Source organism: Cyanistes caeruleus, chromosome 2, assembly GCF_971803275.1.
Source record: "Cyanistes caeruleus chromosome 2, bCyaCae1.hap1.1, whole genome shotgun sequence".
Classification (NCBI taxonomy): Eukaryota; Metazoa; Chordata; class Aves; order Passeriformes; family Paridae; genus Cyanistes; species Cyanistes caeruleus.
In genome coordinates, this window is record NC_141702.1 from 29,381,666 (window position 1) to 29,407,734 (window position 26,069).

The 26,069-nt window shown below is 40.8% G+C and overlaps 1 protein-coding gene and 1 long non-coding RNA gene across 5 annotated transcripts in view; one reads left to right on the forward strand and one right to left on the reverse strand.

The window, feature by feature from the left end:
* Nucleotides 1-598: 598 nt before the first annotated feature.
* On the reverse strand, nt 599-2,461 carry LOC147654700 (uncharacterized). Its single transcript, XR_015282932.1, has 2 exons — nt 2,151-2,461; nt 599-2,066 (listed from the first exon to the last, which is right to left on the reverse strand). It is a non-coding gene; the product is annotated as an uncharacterized LOC147654700 (long non-coding RNA).
* Nucleotides 2,462-2,506: 45 nt separating this feature from the next.
* SMAP1 (small ArfGAP 1) overlaps nt 2,507-26,069 on the forward strand; it is an 89,070-nt gene continuing 65,507 nt past the window's right edge. For 2 of the 4 annotated variants that reach the window (XM_086876215.1, XM_086876216.1), the window contains exon 1: nt 2,507-3,059. In XM_086876215.1, coding sequence (XP_086732341.1) covers nt 2,942-3,059 — 118 coding nt within the window. In that variant the 5' untranslated portion in view covers nt 2,507-2,941. The remainder of the gene's footprint in view (nt 3,060-26,069) is intronic. The other 2 variants (XM_086876217.1, XM_086876218.1) reach the window with 1 other exon arrangement.

The window sequence follows — 26,069 nt, forward strand, 5'->3', positions numbered from 1 at the left end:
TTAGCAAATACTATTTAAAACTGGTTTATGGGATGATTTCTGAATAAGGTAGGTGTCTAGATTCAGTGAATTTCAGCTTATGAAGTTCACAAACTATCAATCACTTCAGATTATGAAGTTCACAAACTATCTATAGGTATCTCTGCAAAACAGTGGAATAGCCTGCAGGATGACAAGTGTTGACAATTAGGAAGAGATTTTTGTCATGCTGGGTAAATCTTTGCTTTGACTGAACACAGCACCATCACTAGTATTGAAAACCACAGAACTCCAGTGTTAAAGTTACTTTATGGAAAATTCAGTTAGCCTCATGAAACTCACTCAGTTCTGAAGATAAAGGTCTTGAAACACAAGTCATGTACTTTAAACAATCCCAAAACTGGATTGACTAGACTGTGCACTACAGGGCTTAATGAAAGGTAAAGCAAAGGGCACTGAGCTGACAGGCTCAGCATGACTACCATATCTCTTCTTTTGAAGGAGCAACATCTCTGGTCTCTCTGCACTACGTGTCATGGCATGGTGGCATGGCACCTGAACTCATTCTATAGATCATACTGCATCCTGAAAAACATACTTTCTTCATTTTTTCCCACTCTGAAAAATGCTTTTGGCAATAACTTCACATTTACAACATTCTGCTACTCTTTAGGATCTAGGAAAAGCAGCAAAAGCACAGGAGAGATTCATTTTTGTCCTCCTTCTATTCATTTGTGCTCTGAGGGAAACACCTAATAATGTAGTTACACCATGCTGTTTTCAAAGCACTATCTATTAAAATATTAATAACCTATTCATCTCATCCCATGGTGAAGCAGGTGATTTCATATTTCTACAGTATTACAGAAGAAAAAGTACTTAGAAGGATAATTTTCAGAGCTGAACACAAGAAGCACATCTTGCATCAGACAGAAAAGCAACTACTATTTTATTCTAAAATGGCAATGCTGCTGCTTACCTAACACATGAAAAGCAAGTTCATGTCCTTTTCTCTCTCTAGCCACAGCTCTTGCCTTTCTAACAAGCATGCTGTTTCTCACAGTCCTGGGATAACAGCAAGGAGCTGTAGCTCCCTTTCTAGCTGAAGCTGGTTTTCTCTTAGAAAGAAACCCAAAACAACAAGCAACAACAACAACAAAACCCCGTGGTAATTAAAACCACTTTGGGCTAGAAAACAGTTACATGCTTGTGGATCAAGTATTCAGCTAGAAGCATGTTTAGAAGCATGTCATGTTTAAGAAGCTGGGAATATTGTGCTTCAATAGTCCAGTTTCCAGGCTGATGGAAAATATCAGGATACAGTAACATTTGTGTTACACACCTTCTGCTGCAGCGAGTCTTTCTATTTTGGCACTGTAAGGCACCTGGAGCTCAACTTTGCTATGCCATTCTGTACTTCTGGTTTTAACCCTCAATGCCTGCTCCGAGTAGAATGTGAAACCCTCTATTAGAATTATATATTTATACCATATCCTCATTCTGCAACCTCAAACCCAGTAACTCACTGGCCAGGACATTCCCAGTGTACAGGCAGACCTTAACTCTCTATTTTAAGGGAGATATAAACATATTTTCCATGCTAGATGCTAGTTTAAATACTAATTAACTTGATGTGTAGTATTTTCATTTTTTTCTGTTGCAACTCTTCCACACTTAGGGGATATTTAATTCACCGTTGTCTCTGAGAAAAAGAGAGATAGAGAATGATTCAGTAATTTAGTGTCTGAGAGGGAAAAGACCTGAATTTCCATCTGCCTCACATAAGCATTTTGTAGGCTATATATAGGCTTCAGCTCTTTCCAGAAGGGTTGGATTAGAGGCAAAAAAATGCAGCAAGCTAGAATTGATCTGACAAAAAGGATGTTACTGGTGAGCAGACTCTATAACGAGTCCTCGGCAGCGCCAAAGGGAGCCGATACAAAATGGAGGAAGGGGACACATAAAGACGTGGTATTTTGAGGTACAAAATGTAGAGGTGCAGTCTTGGTCCCAGAAAATCAGCCCGCGCTGTGCTTTTCTGCAGGTACTTTGGATCCAACTCTGACTTCTCCAGAGCATCTCACCACCTACACAAGAGTGGAAAAGCACCAGTTTCCTCACTGTAAGGTCTCTGCTGTCTGTAAAGCTTTATTTCAGATAGGAACACGTACCCTTGGAGAAATTTCAGAGGGCAAGTTCCAGCTGTGGCAGTGTCCAATCAAAAGGCTGCAAGAGCTTTTTTTTTTTCTTCCCCCAGCACTGGCCTGGAGAAGGAGACAACTGTCCCGAGGATACAAGGTGCCCCAACTTCATGGCAGATACCTTGGCTGTGTGTTTTGGAGTATTTACTATTGGTGGGTTGGTAAATACAATGACAGGGGTGTTCAATCCCACGGACGCCGGCAGATCCCTGGCTGTGTTTTGGGGTATTTACCGTCAGCTGGAGAGCCGGGCTCCGGCGCCCCGCGTACCCCCATCCCCTGCCGGGCCGGGCCGGGCCGGGGCGGGGAGGGACGGGGCGGCACGCGCACAGGTGCGGCGGCTCGCGCCGGGCCCCGCCCTTCCTCCGGGCACCCCCTGGAGGGCGGGGTCACGCGCAGGCGGATGGATACCTCACCTGCTGTCGCCAGGTGACCCCTTCTCCTCGGGCACCGCTCCGTGCCCTTCTAAAGCCAGGACGGCGATTGCTGCTCTTTGGGAAGCGCCGCGTCGGGGCGACATCGCGGCGCGACCTGGCCTTAGGGACCCGGCGGACTATTTGTCACTCCGGAATAGGGGACTGTCGTGGCCAGGGTGGGCGTGTGCGCGCGCGCCATCCCGGCAGCGGGCGGGGAGGGCGGCAGGCGGAGGCGTCCGCAAGTAGTTCCGGTTGAGGAAGTCGGCGCTCGCGGCCGCCGGTTCCCGTGGCCGCGCCAGGGCAGGAGCGTTCCCGGCCCCGCTCCGGCCCCGCTCCAGCCGCGCCATGGCCACCCGCTCCTGCCGGGAGAAGGCGCAGAAGCAGAACGAGCAGCACCAGGCCATCCTGGCCAAGCTGCTGCGGGAGGAGGACAACAAGTACTGCGCGGACTGCGAGGCCAAGGGTACGCGGGGCGGGGGCTTGGGGGCTCGGTCCGGGCGCGGCGCTGCCCCGGCGGGTCCCGGCCCGGGGCGGCTGCGGGGCTCGGCTCGGGGCCGCGCCACGTCCGCAGGGGCGGCGGGACCGGCGGGCGGCTCCTCCCGACAGCGGGCCCGGGGGCGGCGGCGGGTCGGGCTCGGGGGCAGCGGCGGGGCGGGCGGGCAGCCTGAGCTCTCCGTGTGAGCCGCGTTCCGCTCTGCCCTGCCCCGGGCTGCGGCCCCGCGACCTCCAGCGAGGAGCCCCCGGCCGGGCTTTATGCAATGACTGGCCCAGCCCTTTCCTGAAGTTTCACGGCCGCGTCCGCTTCCTGCGCTGCCAGGTATCGATCCGGAGCGGGCTGTGGCCTTCGGGAAGGGACTGGCCTATGCCAGGGGTAGGTGCCAGATGAGTTGAACATCGAGTGTCCAAAACACTATGCCCTGCCATGCTGACTCAGTCAAAATGCCAGGCTCTGTGAATCTGGATGTCTGAGTCCGGTTAAATATGTCACAGATGTGGCTTTGGCGATGAATGGAATTTTAAAGATTATATCACTTACAAATCTTAAAGTGCTTTAGTCTGTTGTTTTTTTTTCTTGCACGAAAGTAGACATATATTTGTATTTCTGTTTACCTTGGATTCTGTGGCTTTCAAATGGAAAACTGTAGCACATCCTCTTTCATCTAGACTCAATTTATTGAGATCTTACTCTAGTTAAGGTGACTGCACAGTAAGTTATTAAGTGTAGTGCTTCCTGAATAATAATTGGGAGTTCACACTGTATGATTAATGCCAGAGCTGCCTTGTTCAGTCCTTCACGTAAAGTGGAGCTGAAGTGTGAGTGAGCTTCATTTGAGTAACCAGAAATGGCGCTGTTTGTAAATTCCCCCATCTGTATGTGCTATTTTTTTTCACTATGCACTCAGGTCATGCTGTACACAATCAGAAGGGAGGCTGTATTGTCCTAATATAAACTCTTAGAAGTAGATGATAGGGATTACACCAAAGATAATGGGTCTTTATATTTTGTAAATGACTCTGCCTAACCGTTTCCTAACACAGCTCCTCTTGCCCCCTGACAGCTGGTTACCATGTAAATGACTCTTCGTAACCAGTGACTTTCTGGAAAAAGCACGTTTGTATGTTTTATGTATTATTGGCACTTTGTATGTCCATGCTGAATGCTGCTTGGTGTTGCTTGCTGATGGAATTCCATATGTAAGTTGTTCTATAGCATAGGCCTGAGGGCTGTGCTGTTTAAGATTAGAGTCCGGAATTCTCCCATTACTTGTCTGAGTTTTCTCTTTCTATCTCTCACTTAGTCAAAATGTTTTTAAGTCCCTGTAGTCCTCAGTGCTCAGTATCTTTTGCCCTTTCAGTTCAGCAGTGCTGATGCTTTCCGTTTCCTTTTCCTTATATTTGTGTTAATGAATGTTTTTATTCACTGTTCTTTTCTTTGGTGCTTTCTTTCGTAAGATCAAGCTTTGGTGTATCTTGAATTTGGGGGGCTTTTTCTGTTCAGTTTCTAGAGGACTTCCCAATATCTTGACCAGGCTGTCTCCTGCTAGTACATACTAATTCATTTTTCCAGTTTCTAATACTTAGGTACCTACTAAAATCTGATGGCATTTTTGAATGTTTCTTGCTTTTCACTTTTGCTCAACTTCTGCTTTGCTGTTTCTCTGTATGCCAGAAGCATGGTTTGCTTTCACCCTGTCCCCAGGAAAGCTGGCATGAAAATACTGGGTGATGCAATGTGAGGGACTTGTGGTTTGGTGGTTTCTATTTATTCTGTTCTTCCCTTCAAGTTTAACTTGCATTTGCTTCATCCTGTTGTATCAATTTTTATTTTAAATTTTGTATCATACTAGCTTTGTAATGCTATCTGACTTTGCCTGTACTGTGTATTTTTTATAGTTGGAATACTGGGTATTTTTTATAGTTGGAAGAAAGAGTGTGGAATGATCAACTTGCTTTAGTTGCAGCTCTTCTAAAAGCACTTGACTGAGATGTGGCCATATATACACTGTTTGTGAGATTCCTTTCTTGAAGTTTAGGAACTTTCCTTCTGGGAAGGAGGGTTGTATGAAAAATGTTGAGATGCCTCCGATATACCCTGAAGTCTGGATTTCTGTGTACTTCGAGAAGACAGCTCAGAAAAAAGGGAAACATTATCAGTTTTTAAGCTGAAAATCAAGCTTGTTATGAGCATGCAATGCCACTCTTGAACTCTTGCTTATTATATTAGTCTTTGTTGAAACTTATTTACCAAAAGAGATGAAAAAGCTGCAGCCAACTGTTTTGTCCTAATGTGTTTCATGTTTAATCCATGGTGTTTGAGTGCTCATGACTTGCTGCTGTCTGGCAAAGCTGTAGTTTTGCTAGTCATGGAATGCAGAGCTGTCTGAGGCAGCAGCTATTAACCTCTGTTAGCTAACCAGAGCCTCCCAGCTGTCTGGTATTCCCCAGCCTGTGAGGTCCCTTTCACCTCCTGCAACACTAACAGCATCCCTTTCATCTCTGGTCTTGTTCCTTACTAGTCTGAAGCTCTCTGTGGTCAGTTCACTGGAGAGCCTCTTCATCCTGAATTCTGCAGAAATTAACACTTGTCAAAAATGTCAAAAAAAAACATTTGTCATTACCATGACAAAATGTTTAAGCTTTCTCTTGTCAGTCCTAGTTCAGCATGTTTTTAGTTTTCTTAATGTAATGTATTCTTTTTTTCTTTGAAATGTTGTCCATTCTAGTTTCTGTTACTTTCCTCTCTTGTGTGAGCTTTGCTCCTTTGTCTGTCCTTCTCCATTCTGTTGCTCAGTAGGACCCTCCAAGTTCTGTGCTTTATTTCTTTTTCTGTTCACTTAATTGTGGGGTACCATCTTCATGATTGACTGTAGTTGTTTTAACTCAGTTGTAGTTGTCTTTGATCTTATTCTGGCAGTACTTAAAAGCATTGTTTTCAGTATGGTCGTCCAGATAGCTGTCGGTTCAGCATAGGCACTTAACTGAAAGTAGTTCCTTTTTCTCATCCTAGATATTATAGTATCTCTTAAACCTGAAGTATTATTTTTACCCTAGGCTTCTTTTCAGATAGTCACATCCAAAAATTCTGGAAATCTTGCAGATTATACTTGCATACCTGTTTTAACTGCTATTCTTTGAGGCTCTGGGAATTCTTAAGTATCTAGATATAATTTAAAATCATACAAATATCCTTTTGACCCTAAAAAATGTCATGTGGTCCTATTAGCATATTTACCACTCATTGCTTTCATTGCAGCTACTGTTGAACTTCATATCAATAAGGCTTTTTTGCTGGCTTTTATTTCTTGCTTCAAAAGGGTGATACAGGATCTTACTACCATCCCATCATTTCTAAGTTACTGAGTTAGTTTTCCTTGCCCAGGTATAGGGCTGCCATATGCATTGCCTGCAAAGAAGTTTGAAGCATGCGCCTTTCCAGTATTTATTGCATGCTTCCTTTGTGTAAGAATTAAAAAAGCTATTTCTTGGTCACCCTCAAAATAATCTTTCTGTCATTAGCAGTGGTCTTGTATCAAGAACAAATCCATCCTTTGATTTGTGGTCTGCTTCTTCAAGTGTAAATGGTATAAAGGTACATTGGATGGCTTTGTAAGGTGAAGAATACAGCTGAGGACAAATCTGCCAGAGCAGCATTAAGTAATAATTAGGATTGCTGACCCTGACAACAGTTTCTGGAAGTGATTTTTATTCTGTATTTGCCTTTTGCCTGTTTAAGTAGCTGCTATGAATCTGACTGTTGCTGCTAAAATGTGTTGGAAACTACCTGTTGTAGGGCCATACGGTAGTTGCCATATGTCACCTTCAAATTGTAGATCTTGCAGCTGTCAGAAAGACTAGATGATACTTCTGTGGGTAAGAAGCCTAAAAATTAAAGGTTCTGGAGCTGTCTTTGCAATCACTGAGACTTTTGGAAGAGTGAGGAGGTTGGAGTGACATTTGACAAGGCAGTTCCTGTCTGTGTACTGTCTGTTCTGTACATCCCTATCTGAGCAGCTCTCTGCATAAGGCACCTATTGCCTTATTGTCTTCCCAGTGTTGCATTACTGGGAAGAAGTTACGCTACTGTTTCTGATGCTTGTAGGAAATAGAAATGAGGTGTGCTGACAATAGCTTAAGCCTCCCCGAGGTCTTGAAAGAGAGGCAACTGAAGTGCCTTTGTGATCCTTTTGTTTAGAGAACTAAGTAAAGCTGGCAGGAATAGGAAGGATATAGGAGAAGCTGTATCAGGTATGTAGACTATGCTGAAAGCTATCGTGAAGCATTTGAATTTTTCTTTTCATTGTAGAGGGAGGGTAATACATTTTTTTTAAATTGTTGTTTCAATGCTGATATTTGAATCCCTTAGGCAGTAACATATCTTGGAAATCTGTCAAATGAAGCCAAAAAAAAAAAAATACAAACTGTTAACATCAGTCAAGGACCCTTTGACTATAGGGGCTATAATTTGCTATTTCTGTGTAGTTAGTACCTACTTATAACATGCTAGAAGTCTCCTAGACTTGTGTTCTTATTGCTTGGCAGCAAGGCTTGTCTTTTTAGGATGCTGGTATTAAATACTGAATACTGAAGTACTAAGAAGTTCAAGTGTGTGATGAAGCACAAAAGGAGATTTGTTTCAAACATCCTTAGGAACAGTAATCATACTCTTATGCTCCCCATTTACAGAGACCACATTAGAGTCACACTAGAACAAGACTGCTGGCCTTCAGTTTACAGGCTTGCTTTCTTAGATGGACCTTGCTTAGAAGTCCTTCAGTTCTTCTGAATATCTTGTTCCCTTCTAAGAAAAAACAATGTGAATGTTCTGTCATGCATTTTCTGTCTGTTGTGCTTGTATTTGGCTACTGCCTTTCATACCAATACATTGTCTACTGAAATCTGTAAATTCATCTCCCTATCAAGAAGGCAATTACCTGAAGGCAAATCAACTGCTTTAGACTTTTTTCAACTGTAATCAAATTAAAATAGCATAATTGGAAAATTGCAGACCTTAGTGTAAACAATTGCAGATGTTTTGGGCCTTCAGAAAAGCTGAATAAATTTTTGTATCAGAGAAAGTGTTCTGGGTTTGTTTTTTTTTTTTTGGTTTTTGTTTTTTAATGTTTACTTACTTTGTGCCAGATAGTGCATAAAGCCTGTTTAAATGATCTCTTACCAAAATCCTAGCACAAAGATGCACATTGATGACACTGTTGCTTGTTCAACCAGATTAAAATTGGTTTAATTTGGTTATAATATTAATGAAAATACTTTTCAGTATTTATAGATGTACTATACAGTCATAGAATATTTTTATGTGACTGAAGACTTAACCTTCTCTCTTGAGAGTGGCAGGTATAGGCACTTGGGAGCGTGGAGAAAGACTGGACAGGGAAGATTGTGGTACCAACATTTGTGTAGCTAAAATTTAACTTTAACTTCCCTAACAACTAACCAATCACAAACATGGTGTCTCTTAGCAGTGAGGGATGGAAAAAAAATGGTTTAAGTGGATAAACTACCTATGGAAAGAAATCTGGAATATTCTAGATATGTTTACAGCTGTTCAGACTCTTTTGTGTGGACATTCAAGTCATGCATATGATCTCTTCTATGGCTGGGAGACCAACTTAAATATTTGTGTATGATCATCACTTCCTGTGAAGCTGCTTTGCTGTTTACTTGTTTGATGTCTGGTCTTTTAACTGTCTTAATCTTTCCTGTATGCTTTAATAGATAGTATACTTCTTTCTCAAGCAGATGGGTAACTCTTACAGCTTGCTGCCCTCAGCCTGTGCAAGGCAAGCTTTTGCCTCGGTGTCAGTGTAAGAAAGAAAGCTTTGTGACAGCTCATTGACAGAGCTCACGCTAGGGCAAGGCACTGGCTGCTGTACCTCCTCAGGTGATCTTTCCTGTCTTCCTCCTAAGGTGGAGAAACCCCTGAGAGGACACAAGGGGGAATAGAACACAGCTGGATTATGCTGGAAGTCAGTTTCACATGTCATCTCTGTTGCAACTCCTAGCCCTATATTGAAGTTCAAACAAAGTAATAGTTTACTAGTAGCTGTTTGTGCTGTATGCATGTTCTGTACCAGTTGTTGCAAATATCAGATGTTACTGCAGGTCGCTCAGATCAAGAAATTCCTTGTATTTCTTTGTGTGTTTCTGTTGCAGGGTTCACACTGCTTCTGTGAGATAAGCTTGGTAAAGATCATGTGAGTGTAACAGACTGGAATATGAATTGACAGATACAACTGGAGGCGTCCTGCTGTCCAGTGAGGCTTTGCAATATCCTTCCATAAGGAATAATGAAGGCAAAGCATTTTGATTCAGGGTTGTTCTTACTTAAGCTTAGCAAATGGAATGATATATCTTGAACTCTAATAATAGTAAGGAACTTTATCACTAGAAGTCCTAGTTATAATCTGATACCTAGCTAGTAGTTTTCTGGCCTTTTTGTCAAAGACAGTGCCTTCAGAAACCCTTAGGGACCAGAAACTCACTTCAGTCTCTCTTGGGGCTGTATAACCATGATATTTTTTCCTGATTTCCTGCTACTAAATAAAACTACTTCAATGCTCTCATTCGGTGTGCTCTTACTGTTACTGACACTGGTAAGACTGAAACTTAGTAATTGACTGACATGTGGCCATATATACATATATAATAGGAATTAGTTGCTGTTGCAGCCCTGAGAAGGATAATTGTCTCCCCCAAGAAAAGAGCCCTTAAGATAGCTCAGTTGGTAGGAGAAAAGTATGGCAGCCTTATCTTAGGACTTCTGAATGGGTGTTGTGACACTAGTGGGCCCTGTAAGGAAGGAGGTTGTTTCTATCTCCTGACTCTTACAGTGCAGAAAAATATTTTCAAATAAGTCACAGGAAATATGTTTAGCTTGTAATAGAACAGGGTTATTTGCAAAATGGAAGGCTTTTTACCCAAGTGGATACAATCTCTACTCTTCAAGACTTAAATGAGCTCAACTGGATGAGATCCAAAGCAGCATGATATAACTTTGAACTTTGCTTGCCAAGAGGCTGGACTAGGTGACCTCCAGAGGTCCCTTTCAACCTCATTATTTCTGTGACTGCTAATAGAAATATTTGTGGGACTTGTTCTTTATATTTTTTATTATGTTGCAAATCTTTACATTCTCTGAGGCATATTATACAGATGCAGAAATCCTTACATGCTTAGTTAGCCGCCCAACGTTCAGAAGTTACTGGCAGTCTAAGCTGTTTCTGTTGTGTGGACCATAACAATGGGACAGTTCCTGAAGAGTGATTATTGCTATTGATGAGACCATGCTCTTGGCTTTTTAAAGTGCAAAACACCCCAGTTCTTTTGGTCAGAGAGCATACAGAGGTGTGTGGAAGCTGCAGTTCTGGCACTCTTCAGTGACATGAAAAAGCTGCTGCTGCTACAGGATGCTGTTTATATCACTTGGTCTTCGTTTTATTCCTGAATTTCCTTTTGCAGACTGGAAAGATTCTGTCTTCCGTCTGGTTTGAATGCTATAAAGAAGAAAGAGCAACTGTGCTGCAGCCTTAAGAGGTCCTTATACATGATAGAGAGGAAGCAAATAGATATGTCTGTGTGATAAGACTTTTAGGGAGGTACCCTTTCCTGGAAAGGTGACTCCCTCTTTAATGTGTGCATCCTATAGGATTTAAGAGAGTCAATTATCAGACATTACTCAGGGAGTAGTCAGCAGTTGATTTAGCTCAGGTGTCACATTGTCTTAGACTGGCTCCATAAGGTTCATTTGAGCATGATTCAGCTTTACTCTGGTGCTTCACAGTGTCTCTTGTGGCCACAGCTAAATTCTCAAAGACATAATGACTTTGCCTTGTGAGCAAGTAAAGTTGTTTGATGGTATCTTATTTTCATGTTGAGGTGGTTCTAAAGAGTTAGGCTGTTGAACCCGTAACATAGTTAAATCCATCTGTGCTGTATTGTTAGCAAGTTGTTTTCAGATATTATGGCAGAGTAAAATAAGTTAGGACTGAGCTATGTTTTTTATTGGCATTGGGATAGCTCAGCTGAAGGACTGCAGTGGGTAAGTGCAGGTGCTTAGGAAGGGCAGGCTGGTATGATGGTCAAGGGGAGTTGCCATTTGCTGTGAGAGCAGTGGGGCTGCTTTATCTGGAGATGGGTGAGCCAGCTGAGAGCTTATGGGTCAGGCATGGTAATGAGGATTTCCTCAGGCAACTCAAGCCTAATGTTCACAGGCTTTCTTGCTTTTAGGGTACTTGGACAACCCTTATTATTTTCTAGGGGGAAAGCACAGTGGGGAATAAGTAATCAAGGAAGCTTCTGGCATGCATGGATGCCCACATCTCAATACAAGTGGTTGAAGGCCTGTTTCTTGCAAACAAGAATTGATGGGTTGAGGACGTAAAGGTTAGGGGTAGTCTTGGCTATAGTGGTCATGAGGTAGAAGAGTTCAGGATCTGGAGACAGCAAAGCAAAAAGTAGGATTACAACCATAATCTTAACAAAGGAAAATCTTCTTCTGTTCAAGGATCTTGGAAGAGTTGTTTGGTAAATGGTTCTGAGCACAGAAAGCCAGGAAAGCTGGTTGACTACTTCTTTAAGCTCTAGTGTGACATAATGCAATTAATAGGAAATGGTACAGAAGCACCTGGGGTCCTGCTTGAGTGAATGAGGAGCTTCTGAAAAAGCTCAGACACAAAAAAGAAGCATATAACAGGAGGAAACAGAAACCTGGGGCCCAGGGAGGGCCTGGAGACATCATCCAAGCATGCATATGTGTCCAGGTCAGAAAGCCAATGTCCATATGGAATTTAATCTTAAAAGGTGTGTATGAATGGCAACAAGGGAGGCATTTACAGCTAATTGACAGAAAAAAGAATTGAGAAAATGTAGGCCTGCTGCTGAATGGGGAGGGGAGCTGCTCATAAGAAATGTGGAAACAACTGAGATATTCAATGTCTTCTTCATTTTGTTCTTTACTAGTAAGATTTGCTTTCAGCAATTCTAGGCAAGGAAAGTATACTTTCAGTTAGTAGAGAAGAATCATATTTGGGAATGCTTGTAGACACTGGCTGTACACAAGTCTGTGTAATAGAATGCAGCCAGGAGTGGGATGGGGTGGCCAAGGTAATTTTGTGGTGACTCTCGTTAACTAAGGTTATGGTGACTGGGGGTGGAGGTGGGGTTTGGGGGCTGGACTCAAGCAAATGTCCTTACTGTCCCTGAAGAGGGCAAGAAGGAACATCCAGGGAACCACAAGCCAGTTGACTTGACCTCTGTTCCTGGATAAGTGACAGACTGAATACTTCTGAAAACACATGAAGAAAAATGATGGGCAATAGTTATCAATTAATCAAGGGGCTGTAATGTGTGACCACAACCTGATTACAGCCTTCCACACTGAACCAAGCTAAATGACCGGCTTGGTGGATGAGAACAAAGGCTTTTGGAAAGTGTCTTGTAGCTTCTTCTTTGTTAACTTGATGAAATGCTTTGTGGATGAAGACACAGTGAGGTGGATTGAAAATAGCTTAGAGGCTAAAATGCCAGGCTCAAGGTGGTGATCAACATCCTAAAGTTGAGTGGGAGGCCAGTCCCTTTCAGTGTAGCTCAGGGGTTGTTATTGAGGCCAGCACTGTTTAACATCTTCATTAATAACCTGTGTGACAAGATAGACCCCTCCCTTGGCAAACTTGATGGGATACAAAACTGGGAGGAGTGGTTGATAAACCAGATGGATATGCTGCTTCTCAGGAGCAGGCAAGTGATTAAGTGGAAGAAATGAGCCAACAGGAATGTTATGAAGTTCAACAAAGGGCAATGCAAAGCTCTGTCCCTAGGGAGGTGGTGTTGGCAGTGCAGAATAGATGCTGTGGGTCAAAAATTGGTCATGAATCAGTAATGTACCCGTGCCACAAAGAAGGCAAACTACATCTTGGACTGAATTTGCAGAAGAGAGTGGTCAGTGTCCGGGAGCAGGGGATCCTTTACTCAGCGTTGGTGAGACTGCATCTGTAGTGCTGTCTCGTTCTGGGCTCCACAAAGAAACAGAGACAGAGAGGAGCAAGTCTAGCAAAGTGGCATGAAGGGGAAGGTCAGTGTGCCTTACAATCAAGTAGAGACTGAGAGCACTGAGGTTGTTTAACCTGGAGGAGAGAAGGCTGCTGGGGGTTCTTGTGCATGTATATAATAAATACTTGGTGACAAAAAGTAAAGATGATGGAGGCAGACTTGTCTGTGATATCTAGTGACAGGACCAAAAGGCAGTGAATGCAAATGGAAACACAGGAAATTTCACTGACAGATAAGATTTTATTATTGTTTTTACTCCAGGAAAGGCTGAGTAGGATCAGGTTACCTGGAGAGGCTGTGGAGCATGCAGTGTGGAAGCACCAAAAATCTGACTGGGAACAGCCCTAAGCAACCTGCTGTGTGTGCTCTGAGCACCAGGGCTTGGACTAGCTGATCTTTAAGGCCCCTTCTAGTCTCTGCTACTTCAGATCCATTTCAGTTGTTTTATCACTTAGAAGCTGATATGGAGTCCCATTGCAGATACCATGTAATTTGTTTCCTCTTTACCCCAGTGTGCAAGTATCAGTCTGTGTCAATTCAAAGTAGATTCTTTGTTTAAAGTTGAAGTCTTTTATGAGAAAGTGATTAAACAGTAATCACAGAGCTTTGCATTTTCAATAAATACAGAAATCTAGCTGTCATTTGTGCATCCAGAGACAGAAAGGACCAAATCTAGTGTTTGAAGCAGGTGGAAATTGAGATGCTATGGTAAAAGGGTTGCTCATCTGCTTAAAAAAGGTTACTCGGTATATATATTTTTATGGAACAAAAGGATTCTGACAAGTGTTTGGTCTTAAGTGAGAGTTTAAAAAATGCAGCTGATCCGAGATCTCATGCTTAAGAGTCTCACAGAGTTTTGAGAGCACATTTGTAGAATTGATAACTTCTCAAGAAACCTTAATCCCACTTTGAACTCATAGTCACAAATCAGTATTCCAGACTGAATGCAGATGACTGCTTTGGTTTTGTATTCCATTACTCTTCTGGCATCTGAAGAAAATGATGTTTTGAAGAAAAATACTGTACAGCCACAGTTTATTTTCTACACAAAGAACAGAAGATCACTTTGGGAAAAAAAACTTGCACAAAAAACACTCCTAACTTTCTCTCCATTTTTTTGAAATGCAAATCTAGTTAAATCAGCTGTGAAGAACACTACTTAAAAGTAAATTTGTTTTTTCCTTTCTCAGTCACATTTAGCTGATATAATGATGTTTGAGTATTGATGATTGTCTGTCATGCTGGAATGTTTAACTATGTTAGTTTGAATTACATTTAATTTAGTATCATCACACAGGAGGCCAACATAATTTTACGAAGCAAGTAGGTGACTTTAGAAAAATGCAAAGCACATTTAAGCCTTGAATGTGTGGCATGATGCATTTGGATATAAATAAGTTACTTTGTGATTTTAAAAAGACAAAATTTTCAAATATTGGACTGAGTTTTTCCTCAAAGAGATGATGAAATATACCTTAGAGCTGTTCAGAACAACTGAACAAAGCCCTAAGCAGCATGATATAATTAGATCTGATTGAAACATCAAGTTAATCTAAGGGACCTCAGGAAGTCCATGTATGCCTAGATTATACGTATAAACGTATTTTTTGTTCACTGACTGAGGAAATACAAAGTTGTTTAACACCTGCTCTTTAAAAGATACATCTCACAGAGCATAGATACCTTCTGTTGAGTGTATTGGCCCAAACCCAACTTCAGGCAGGGGTGTTGAAGCACTCCAAGGTGTGATCCATTTTTTGAGACTTCGGCTGAGTGCTGTGCTGGGGTGTAGCTCAGCTTGGTGTGCAGCTCCTGGGCATTTGTGGGAAGGACTTGTGTCTATGACACTGGAGCTTCAAGTGGAGAAAAGGCATTATTCTGCCTGTTCTCTTCAGCCTGTTCTTTTCCTCTGGTCTTCTGTTAATTCGGTACCCTGAGCTCCACTGAAAGTTCTGCTCTGAAGATCGGTAATATCATTACAGTAAACTCAGGGGTCAGTACTAGAGTTGCACTTGTGAGGTAGGCCATTCCTATGTCTGAGAACTGTGGTGTATTAGTGTTTGAGGGTGGGCCAATAGGCTCTCTGTAGGTAAGAGAGATGAATGGTACAGCCTAAAACTCTACTTGATCTGATCTGCATAACCTGAAGAGGAAGTGAGACAGTATGTACAGGAGGAATGTAGAAGAATGTCTGCAGTGAATGTGGATTTTGTGGATGTGGATGGCAGAGAGAGTGAGTGAGAAAACTCATGGGTTGAGATAAAGACAGGTAAAACAAAAGCTGCGCCCACAAGCAAAGCAAAATACGGAATTAATTCACTACTTAGCATCAGCAGGTGGGTGTTCAGTCTTCTCCAGGAAAGCAGGGTTCCGTCACATGTAACAGTTTTGTAGTTACTCCAAATATCTCTCCTTTCTCCTTTTTACTCCAGCTTTTATTGCTGAGCACAGTGATGATGTGATGTCCCTTTGGTCAGATGGGGTCAAATGTCTCAGCTATGTCCCCTTCTGGCCTCTTGCCCACCCCCGGCCTCTTCACTGTCAGGACATTCTGAAGAGCAGAAAAGGCTTCAATGTTATGCAAGCACTGCTCAGCAGTAGCTAAAACATTGGTGTGTTATTGATACTGTTTTGGTCACAGATTCAGAACACACCACCACAGAGCTTTCTATGAACAAATTAACTCCATCCCCACACAAACAAATGTAGCAGAGAGGATTGGTAAAAGAAACAATCTGGCTGGTCATTATAGATGATTTCAGTGTATTTCTACTCTCTAGAACCTGAAATTTGGCCCTTAACTTTGCCCGCTCACAGCTTGAACAGGAGCACTTTTCACTGAGTATAAACTGACTGGGTGGCCAGGCCCAGAGAGTGGTGAATGGAGTCACTTCCATCTGGTCACTAGTGGGGTTCCTCAGGGCTCAGTCTTTGGTCCAGTCATGTTTAATATCTCCATCAATGATCTGGAAGAGTGGATTGAGTGCACCCGCAGTCAGTTTACAGATGATACTAAACTGGGTGTGACTGTTGATTTGCTGGAAGGAGGCAGGGAAGGCTCTGCAGAGGGATCTCAACAGGCTCTATCGATGGGCTGAGGTCAGTTTTACCAGGTTCAGCAAGGCTAAGAGCTGGGTCCTGCTCTTGGGTCACAGTGCCCTGCAGCGCTACAGGCTGGGGCAGAGCAGTTGGAAAGTTGCCTGATGGAAGAGGACCTGGGTCTTCTGGTTGACAGCAGCTGGACATGAGCCAGTGTGTGCCCAGGTGGCCAAGAAGGCCAGTGGCATCCTGGCCTGTGTCAGCAGCAGTGTGGCAGGACCAGGGTGGTGATTGTCCTTCTTGGCATGGCACTGGTGGGGCTGCACCTCAAATCCTGTGTCCAGTTCTGGGGCCCTCACTACAAGAAGGACACTGAGGTGCTGGAGTGAGTCTAGAGAAGGGCAGGAGAGCTAGTGAAGGGTCTGGAATGCAAGTCCTGTGAGGAGCAGCTGAAAGAGCCCGGGGTTGTTTAGCCTGGCAAGGAGGAGGCTCAGGGGAGCCCTAATCACTCTCTACAGCTCCCAGAAAGGTGGCAGCCAGGTGGAGGTTGGCCCTTTCTCCCAGACAGCCAATGACAGGACAGAAGGAAATAGCCTCAAATTGTGCCAGGGAAGGTATAGATTAGATATTGGGGAAAATTTCCTCACTGAAAAGTTGGTCAGGCATTGGAACAGTGCTGAGTCATCATCCCTGGAGGTATTAAAGAACAGATAGACGTGGTACTTGGCCATGTTTGGTTAATGGTGGAACTTTAAGATCTAAGATACCTTTTCCAGCCTTAAAGACTGATTCTATGACTCTTGGATAAAGAAGCTTGAATCTCTGGTTTCTCTGCATCTTTTTTTTAAATTTTGGTTCTTGTTGGAGGGGTTATGGGGGTGCATTTACCTTCCTTGTCAAGTATGAGAAAGCACATCTCTGAAGTCACTGAGGACTGCACAGAGTTTGTACAGCTTGTGGCGTGTTTACTTAAGGATCTCTTCAGTTATATTTGAGGAAAAATGGTAAAGGGAAGCTGATTCATTCAATTGTTAGATAATGTCTCTGGTAGATAAAGGTTCATTTTTGTTTATGGCGAACAGCCTACATTATAAGACTGTCTTGCAAACAAATCTTATCTCTGAGGTTTTTGTCATAGTTAAAGGAAGAACTTAATTTAATGACTGAAGGGTCTTTTTGAAGCAGGTGTTTATATAATCTTTATCCTTTGCCTGGATATGCAAAGGGGTTGTTACATCCTAACAGAGTAGTGTAGATTTATTCATTTATTTTACTTTTCAGTCATGGTTTTACTTAATGCTTAGCTATCAGCTTATGATAACATTTTGTAAGAGTTCAGTTCCCCATTTTCCTTTTATTTCTGTATATAAAAGGAATATAAATTGTAAACTTTAAACAGTCAGTGTTTTAGCATTTCCTTGCTGACAAGGGAAAAATTGCATTTAAGACCTGCTCCAGAAGCTTCCTTCTAATACTGTAATATGCTACATAACCTTGTCTTTTTTAGAAAGTACCAAATGCTGCTAACAGGAGATGACAGCTTGCACACCTTATAATTGCAGCCTGAACTCTGGCACATGCAGTCTTCATGAGTGAACAGGCAGGATAAAATTGGAGCTACCCCTTGGCCAAATTGAAATTTTATTTCTGAAGCTGTTAGGTTATTCAATGTACCAGGGTTTGCAATGACCCCTGTCATCTCTGATACTTGGGGCACTGACTTTACTTTCCAAAGGGTGCTGTAGCACCTTACAGGGCTGGTAAGGAGGGCTGTGGCTGTGTCCTGTGTACTCGGCTTGTGTTCTCCCTGTACAGTCACAGACACGTGCTCAGGCTATCCAGGAGTGGCTGCCAGCCAAGGGTCGGGAGCTGAGCTCTTGACAGTTCAGAAGTCATTTATGATTCTGCTTACCTGGGTAGTATGAGGATGGCTGAAATCTGAGGTGTGAAGTACTTCAAGTCAGGAATGCAAACTCTGGGAGATGGTTTTACAGGAAGTTTTGTTGCAAAACACTGAGTTAAACTAATATTTTCATTAAAAATAAGTGTTTTAATGAGGTAGGTGTTCTTTTTAAATGCTGTCATCTCATTTCTAAGATAAATAGGAGGTCTTGGTGATATTTTGGTGAACAAATACCAAAAAAAGTCATGATCTCCTTTTTCTTGTAATTTACATGAGGAGGGATGAATGATGTATGTGTGTATATAACTTCATGGTGAACTCTAAATATTGCATTTTATTTCACAACTTAGCTTTTATGTCCTATAATCACCTAATATTTGATAAAATTACTTTATTTTGGAAAAGGAAGCTTATCATCTCACAGTCAAAAATATTTTTAATAGCTGACTCTTTGTTAATAAGGCAAAACTAATTATTTCACTTTGTCAGCTTACAAGATTGCTTGTGCCAAATGGCTGTTAGACGAGAAAAAGACCTGTTCATTTCAAGAATAAACAGACATTACCTGTGTATCTCTGATAGCTAATGTAACCAACCAGTCCTCTGACTTACAAACTGCACTCTCATATTCCACACTTAATTTTCTGTATAAAGCTTTGGCTGTTTGAAATGACTTGGATGCACTCCAGAATTAAAATTGTTATGAAGCCAGCCACTTGATTTTGTGGCTTAAACATAGAATTGAAGGTACATTCATTTCACTGTACTAACTTTTCAAGTTGAGGCTTGACAACCCTTGAAATTTCTTTGAAATGCTTTTAGCAATTTTTGATGCTAAAGAAGCAAGTGGACAAGTGAGCTGAAGGAATAATTTTAATACATATTTCTCTCTCTGACTTGCAGAGGTGGGACAGGGTTGTGCAGGGGAAGAGTTTCATTCATGATACTTCTACAGAGCCTCTTTGGAGTTATTAATAGGTCTCCACTTAATGGATTTTTTGATGGCTTTCATGAAAAATGGTTATCCAAACCAAAAGACAAACTTGGAGGAATTCTGCCCATGAAACACTTTACCACCTACCAGACACTGGCTAAAAATAGCTAAGCAATGTCTCTAAGGCTAGTCTTCCCACTGTTCCTGTAGTATTCCTTGAACTATATGAATTTAGCTGATATTAAACTGGGCTATGGAATAGTGTACTTGAGTTGTCTGCCTTCAGTGCAACTTCAGGCTGTTGAGTTTGATTTTATTTAAAAATATGAAAACAGCCTGTTACAAACAGTTCTGTCACTTTTCTAAATGTGGTAAATTTTAAGTTCTCAAATTCTGGTAATGACTCTGAACACAGGCTTACTAAGCCAGCTGTAAGAGACTGCTAACAACTACCATTTGTGCTCTCTGTTGCCTTAGTTTATATAAAACAGTGTTTTGCTGCATACTTTGACACCTTAAAAGCATGCAAAGACTGAGTTTGTGTGGATTTCCCAGTTGTGGATATGGAGATAAAGCAAGGAAGCCTCTTCTGCTCTAAAGGAAATTATGCTTAATGTGGAGAGTAGATGTGATGTGAGAGCATGCTTCAGGCTATTTGTTCTGTTTAATCAGAAACTAATTCAGTGGATCAAGTGATGAGTAAATAGTCCTTTATCAGTAGTCTCAAAAGATTTAAGGTTCAAGGGCCTTGAAGAACATTTCATAGAATAAAGATTCCTGTACTGTGGTTCTTGCATGATTTCCTTTGCTTCAAGATATTTATGCAACATCTTTTATTTTTCCAAAGATTTTCTTAATTCACAAAGTCTGTTTCAGTGGACATTAACTTTGCAATTAAGCTTTTCATGTTGGGGGTGGGTGGGTGGGTGCTGTTTTCTTCAAAGATTTGTTTCAAATTCCCCTACCCCATTCAGCCCAGGAGTCCGTGAATCAGAAATGGAGATGGTGGATCTACCTTTTGTATGAAAAATTAAGCAACTGCCAATGAAATTAGTAAGAGATGGTCTTTGAATCAGCAGAATTAGACTGAAAATGCATGATAATAAGTTGTTTGAAGCACTGCAGTGTTTTGATTGCTAGTGTATTGTTTTGAGGAGAGAAACTTGGAGGGATCTCTGTAAGTTCTGCCTTGTTCTTCTGCTCTTCCCTGAGTAGCCACTGGAGAAGAGACTGTTTTGTATTGACTCTGATCTTCTTGTATTGAATCGAATTACAGAAAATACAACTGCTGCTTACTTGTTTTCCTTCTTTTCTCTCTACCTGCTATGTAAGGGTGCTTGTCTCCTGTTTACAATCTTTATTTGTCTCTCAGCTTGGAGAAGTTACAGTTGTTTTTTAAAGATACTCTTTCCTAACTTGGTTGAAATCTTGAGTAGCAGTATGAATTGGGAATGGGAGTAATGCAAAGAGAGAGAGCGCTGCATGGGTATGCTTGGATTGATGCAACGACTGAGGCTTTCTTTGGCCAAAGTGATAAAAGTGATAGCTTTTGGGAACTGGCTATCAACCACTCAGGGTAAGTCAGGTGTGTAGCTTTTCTTGTAGTTAATTCTGTGTTCCACAAGATGGAGCCAGTTCTTTGGCAAATCAAGTCTATCAAACAGCAGCAGGATTTGGGGAAACAAATAAGAATTAAAGTAACTTCACTGTGCTTTATGGGTAAAGGACAGGCAGGGTGCTGTTGAGAGAAAAAAAGGAATTGTAGCCTGTCAAAAGTCTTTCAAGGTGTTCGCCCAAGATAAGTTTTCTACAGACATTTTCAGAGATGCAAAGTTAGTACTCTGTCATGTGTAATACTTGGCTTCCTTCCTTGTAGAATTTCTAACTGGTAACTGAAAGAATGTAAAGTGAAAACTAACTTTGTGTTTATGTTCCTCTATCATACAAATCTTATTTAAAGCTAGTTTTGACAAGCTTTTTTCGTTTAAAACTTTGTCTCAAAACTTATTTGTTTCTGGCAAGCTGGTTTACATATTATAAAGGATTCAGAATTGTTTCCTGAGATGTAAAACAGTTGTCCTTCCCTTTGACATGTAAAATTGAAAGGCTTTATGCTTGCTTTTTTCACCTCAATTCAGACCTCTGTGTTCTCTGTATAATTTGTTTCCTGAGAGGGGTCTCCACCTGTATTCAACGAAAGGAGTGTTTCAGTATTAATTGCAGTTACAGTAAGCTGAACAGGTGGTGGACTGATGGAGGGAAGGAAACTCTGAATTGGTGTAATTAGGGAAGCAACCATCACCATTCATCTTCATAGTCAAATCTGCAGTGATCTTATTCTTGCTTCTTTGTGGATGTCTCCCAGTTATTCCACATTCAAATACTTTCATTTTCTCGTGGCTCTTTAGTTTGTTCTGGTCTCCACTGCTTGCTTTGGGATTTTTTGGGGTTTGTTGTTTTTGGTTTTTTTCTTTCTTTCTTTTCACTTGTTTTTTTCCTAGCATGTTTGTATGACAGGTTCTCCTACTCTGGCCCAGTCTTGCCTGATCACGTGTAACATTTCTCGCTAATTTCTTACTGATGGTGGATGTTGCAACAGGTGGAAGCTGAGTAGAGGATGGAGTGTTGACTGAGATGTTGAAAACAGTTAAAAGATTTTTAAACTAAGTAAATGGAGCACTGAAGTAATGTTTGACACTGTATTGACTCCTTGGATTCATATGCAGTTAGTTTGAGGCTTTCACATTTTTTGTAGCACTGATAAAAAGACTTTTTCCTCAGCATTTTAAATGAACCATGTAGTGTAAACCTTGTTTTGTTTTTGGTGCAGTACTATGCTTGTGCTCACGCAAAATAAAACTTGAGCAGTTGAAGTAAAACTTAAATCTTGGACATGCAAACACTAATGTACTTTGTTTTGTTTCCTTTGAAAATGCATTATACCAGCTTCAGCATTACAATTCCCATCATTATTCTTGCCCAAATATGCACGTCAGCTGAACTCACAAATAGATGGCTGTATCGTGTAGAAGTGCATTAGGAGAGTTTGTCAGCAATGTGTGAGTTTTTATTGTGGCTTCTTCAATCGGCTTCTTTCTAAAATAGTGGAACAGAACACTCTCCTTACTGAGTGACTTAATGGGGACAGAGAAAGTGGTATTTGGGAGTATGTGCACATACATTAAGCACTTGTGAGGTATGAGTCCAGTTTAAATAATATGGAGAGATTTGTCATCAAAAATTGCATCCTGAAAAAAGAAATGTGTGAGGGAAAAGTGGGAAAGATTTTGAAATGTGTTGAGAGAAAAGCTTTTGCCTCACCAGAGAATATGTAAAAATTATGCCTTTTTCACAAAATTCACACTTTGATGTGCACTTTAGAATGAAAGAATGGCATGTGAGATTGGATAACTTTGAGCAATTTAAAAATTGGCTTGAAATCAACTTATCTGAAGACTTTTATCTAAAATTATGTAAATTGCTTTAAAGCTCTTTATTGCTTAAGTTTTAAACAGCTGAAGTTGGTTTTTGAAATGTTCACAACTTTTTAGTAGCTGTATATACTTCTGTGAGTAGGGAGAATGTTGGTTCTATACAATAACTGTACGGGCATGGAAGTCTACTGTAAATGGAAATAAACTCTCCAGATCTTTTCTTAAATTCAAGAATTATCTAAAACCTCTAAAAACTTAAAGTTTTAACAGGCTACATTGTTTCTTGGTGGCTACATATTTATTTTGTTCTTAGAGCCCAGATGGTCTCTAATAAAGGACTCCTTAAATACCATGAATATGTCCCAGTTAGTTCTGTTTCTATGCACCTGATTGAATTCTAACATGTTTTTGGGATGTCTTTTTGGTCAGTTGGGGTCGAATGTCACTGCCTCTCCCCTCCTGGCCTCTTGCCCACTCCCTGCCTGCAGGGTGGGAATGGAAAGGCAGTCCTTGACTCTGTGCAAGCACTGTTGAGCTGTAGCCAAAGCATTACTGTTAGCAGAACTCTTTTGGTCACAAATCCGGAGCACATCTCCATAGGAGCTGCAGTGCAGGTGATTAACTCCATCCCAGCCAAGTCCAGTATTGGGAAATGTTGCTTGATGTTTGCCATTTAATATGTAATAGCCAAGACTCCAAATTAACTTTTGTGAAGCTATGATGGCTCAAGTACTTTCTCTTTAGCTCCTTCAAGAAACTTTCACTTGTGCTGTGTTTAAATTTCCAGTCAAAATTAATCACTCATTTTTATGAAGGCAATTAAATTACAGTTCTCAGTAAGACTAAATACACATGATAAACCTTGTGGGCTTAAAAAAACCAATCTCATTATTTTAAGGATTCCTTAACTTGTATATGACCTAATGCATTCAAAATCTTGCCATGATTTCTCTGGAAGACAGCACACACCTTCACAGCCACCTGCTAAGAACTGAAATGGGAATTTCAGTCTAACCAGTAGACAGTGTATAGAAATATGGAAAAGAAAGTTTAGAGTGAAGAAGAAAAAATTTGAATCTTATCTTAGAAGCAGCAATCTGTCTTAGGGTTGCTGAAGTTTTTTGCTTTATTCAGCTGGGCAGTGTTCCAGGGACTTCACAGCGTTCTAGTATATAGTCTAGTATAAATATTGGTCATTTTCAGTCCTGTGGCTTTTTTCCTAAAATTAACTTTAGCAAAGGATGAATGATATTGAAAATATTTTCAAGCAGTTATCTATATCTTAGATGACTGAAGTAACTTCAAGTGTATTTTTATATTGGAGTGGTGCAGCAAGCTGCTGAAGTGCACATTGGCACTTCTAGTAAAAAATCAAATGGCTTTCAGAAGAACAAAATTACAATTCTATTAAAACTTATGTCAAACATGAGAAGTGTTTCATGTTATTATTGGCTGACTGAAGTTGCAGTGTATAGTGCAGTTCTTGTTACATAAAATAGCATTACTAATGATATATAAAAGTATGTCAAATAGTATAAAAGAGCAGTCATCAAGATTCTTGATGGACAATCTTCATTTCTGAAACCAAATATCTATCTACTTAATTGGCTAGCAAATGTACCATACAGCAGTTAAACCAGGTTAGTCCTGAAAATTTTTGTAAAGGAAATCAAACCTTTAAGGACCCAATAAAAACCTGTAAATATTTCTATTAGTGCAAAATATTTCTTGTGTACAGAAATAAGGATCCTGACTTCATACAGAATTGACAAAACTGTAAATTTTTTATTTAATCACTGTGAATTACTGTTAAACATTTTTCACACAAAAAGGTTTGCAGCCTAGACTCTAGTTGACTGTTTGGTTAAGTCAAGCATAGTTGGTTGGATGCACACACAGAAAATATTTTCTGACTTTTCTTGCCTAGTGCTTAAGTGTAGCTGTGATTGATTTGGATTAGTGAAAACGTTTTTCATTTGAAGTGTTTAATATTGCATATTATCATTACTCGGAATTAAATTCAGAGGTTACGCATGAATATTTTTGTCTGGCCTCAGGTTTGCCTGTTATGCCACTGTTTAATTTATTCCTTCATTGCTTAAACATATTTGATTTCCCAAATTTATTTCATAAAGAAGCACAAATTAATGAAATTGGAGCTTTTGGGAAACTGCTCTTTTCCAGGGGAAAACCATCTACTTCAAAAGTTGTCTTACTTTTTGTTAACAAAGTTTCAATTGTAATATTTTAACTACAAGGTTAATAATCTCTCTCAGTTTTTGACTTCAGTCATGTCAAATCCTCCTTCCAGTATTGTCTCATTAATGTAGAATTTGCCTATCTGGGATCTCATAGCTGAGACAGTACCTGAAGAATGGGAAACTCATGTGATGTACAGTTGTACAAACTCATCTGTAGTAAAAAGTTCAAATGGTTGTATAAACACCCTATAGGGGTAAAAACTTGGACAGCATACAGGTTAAGTACATTAAGTTAACATTGTTAAGTATAGACCTTCTGTCTCTGTAGTAACCTGATCAAAACTGGCTCCAGTTTTTGAAAGACACATGGGACACTTCAGGGGAAAAACTGAAGAAGCTGTTTGGTACACAAGACTTTATATTTTCTGTTTCTAAACTGTCATGACTGAATTAATCTTTTGCATAAACTGAGGTACTTGATCTACCTTAGTGGAGTGGCTAAGAAGGCTTTTTTTATTAAGTTTCTTCTGGTGCACTATTTCAGCTGAAACTTGATTAATAGGTTGAGGCAAATGACTTGCAAAGCTCTATCCTGGAGCACTAAAACTAAGAGTGGTATAAATTTTAAGTGAGGTCTTCCTGTAATATAAATCTACCAAGTGTAAGAGTGAGTTTTTTATAGAGAGAAATAAAAAGGTGAGTCAATAGGTTGCTAGTTGTTGAAGTATTTAAGACACAGTACAGTCTGACCATTCTTATCTGACTAGCAGTAGCTGTAACATAAAATTGCCATGTAGGAAAAGATGTGTTCGTTTTGATGAGTAATTCCTAGATCTTTTGACCCTTGAAATCTAATTTTATGATAGTAGTACTTGAAAACTGCCAGTCATTTTAATGATTATGGTCTTAAAGGCCAAACAGTGGGCATCAAGTGCTCTGACTTTTTGAAATATTGAAAAAGATAAATTAAAAGCAAGATAATTAACCAAAATATTGCCAGTATTTCCACTAGTAAGAGTAATGCTTCTTGCAGCAAATATGGGGGTCTGTGAATGCGTCTTGGGATTCTCAAATACCAATTCTAAAGAATGGAGTCTAACTGAAAGGATTTCTCCTGCTTCCTTGTTTTGGCTATTGCTTGAGCAGTGCTTGAACACTATCAGAGCTTTTCTTTTTTCCTTCTGTTCCCCAGGGTTTAAAGGCTGAGTGGTGGGTGGGCAGAGAGCACAGCTGCTATGTCTGCTGACTCTAACTGATCATTCTATGCCATGTGATAAAGCAACAAATGCTCAAGGAAAGGAAGAAAGGACAATCTTGTTAATAGCGTGGTGTCCAAAAGAAGTGTTGCGAGTGCTGAAGTGCAGCTTTCTAGGAAGTGGTTGGACAGCTGCCTGGC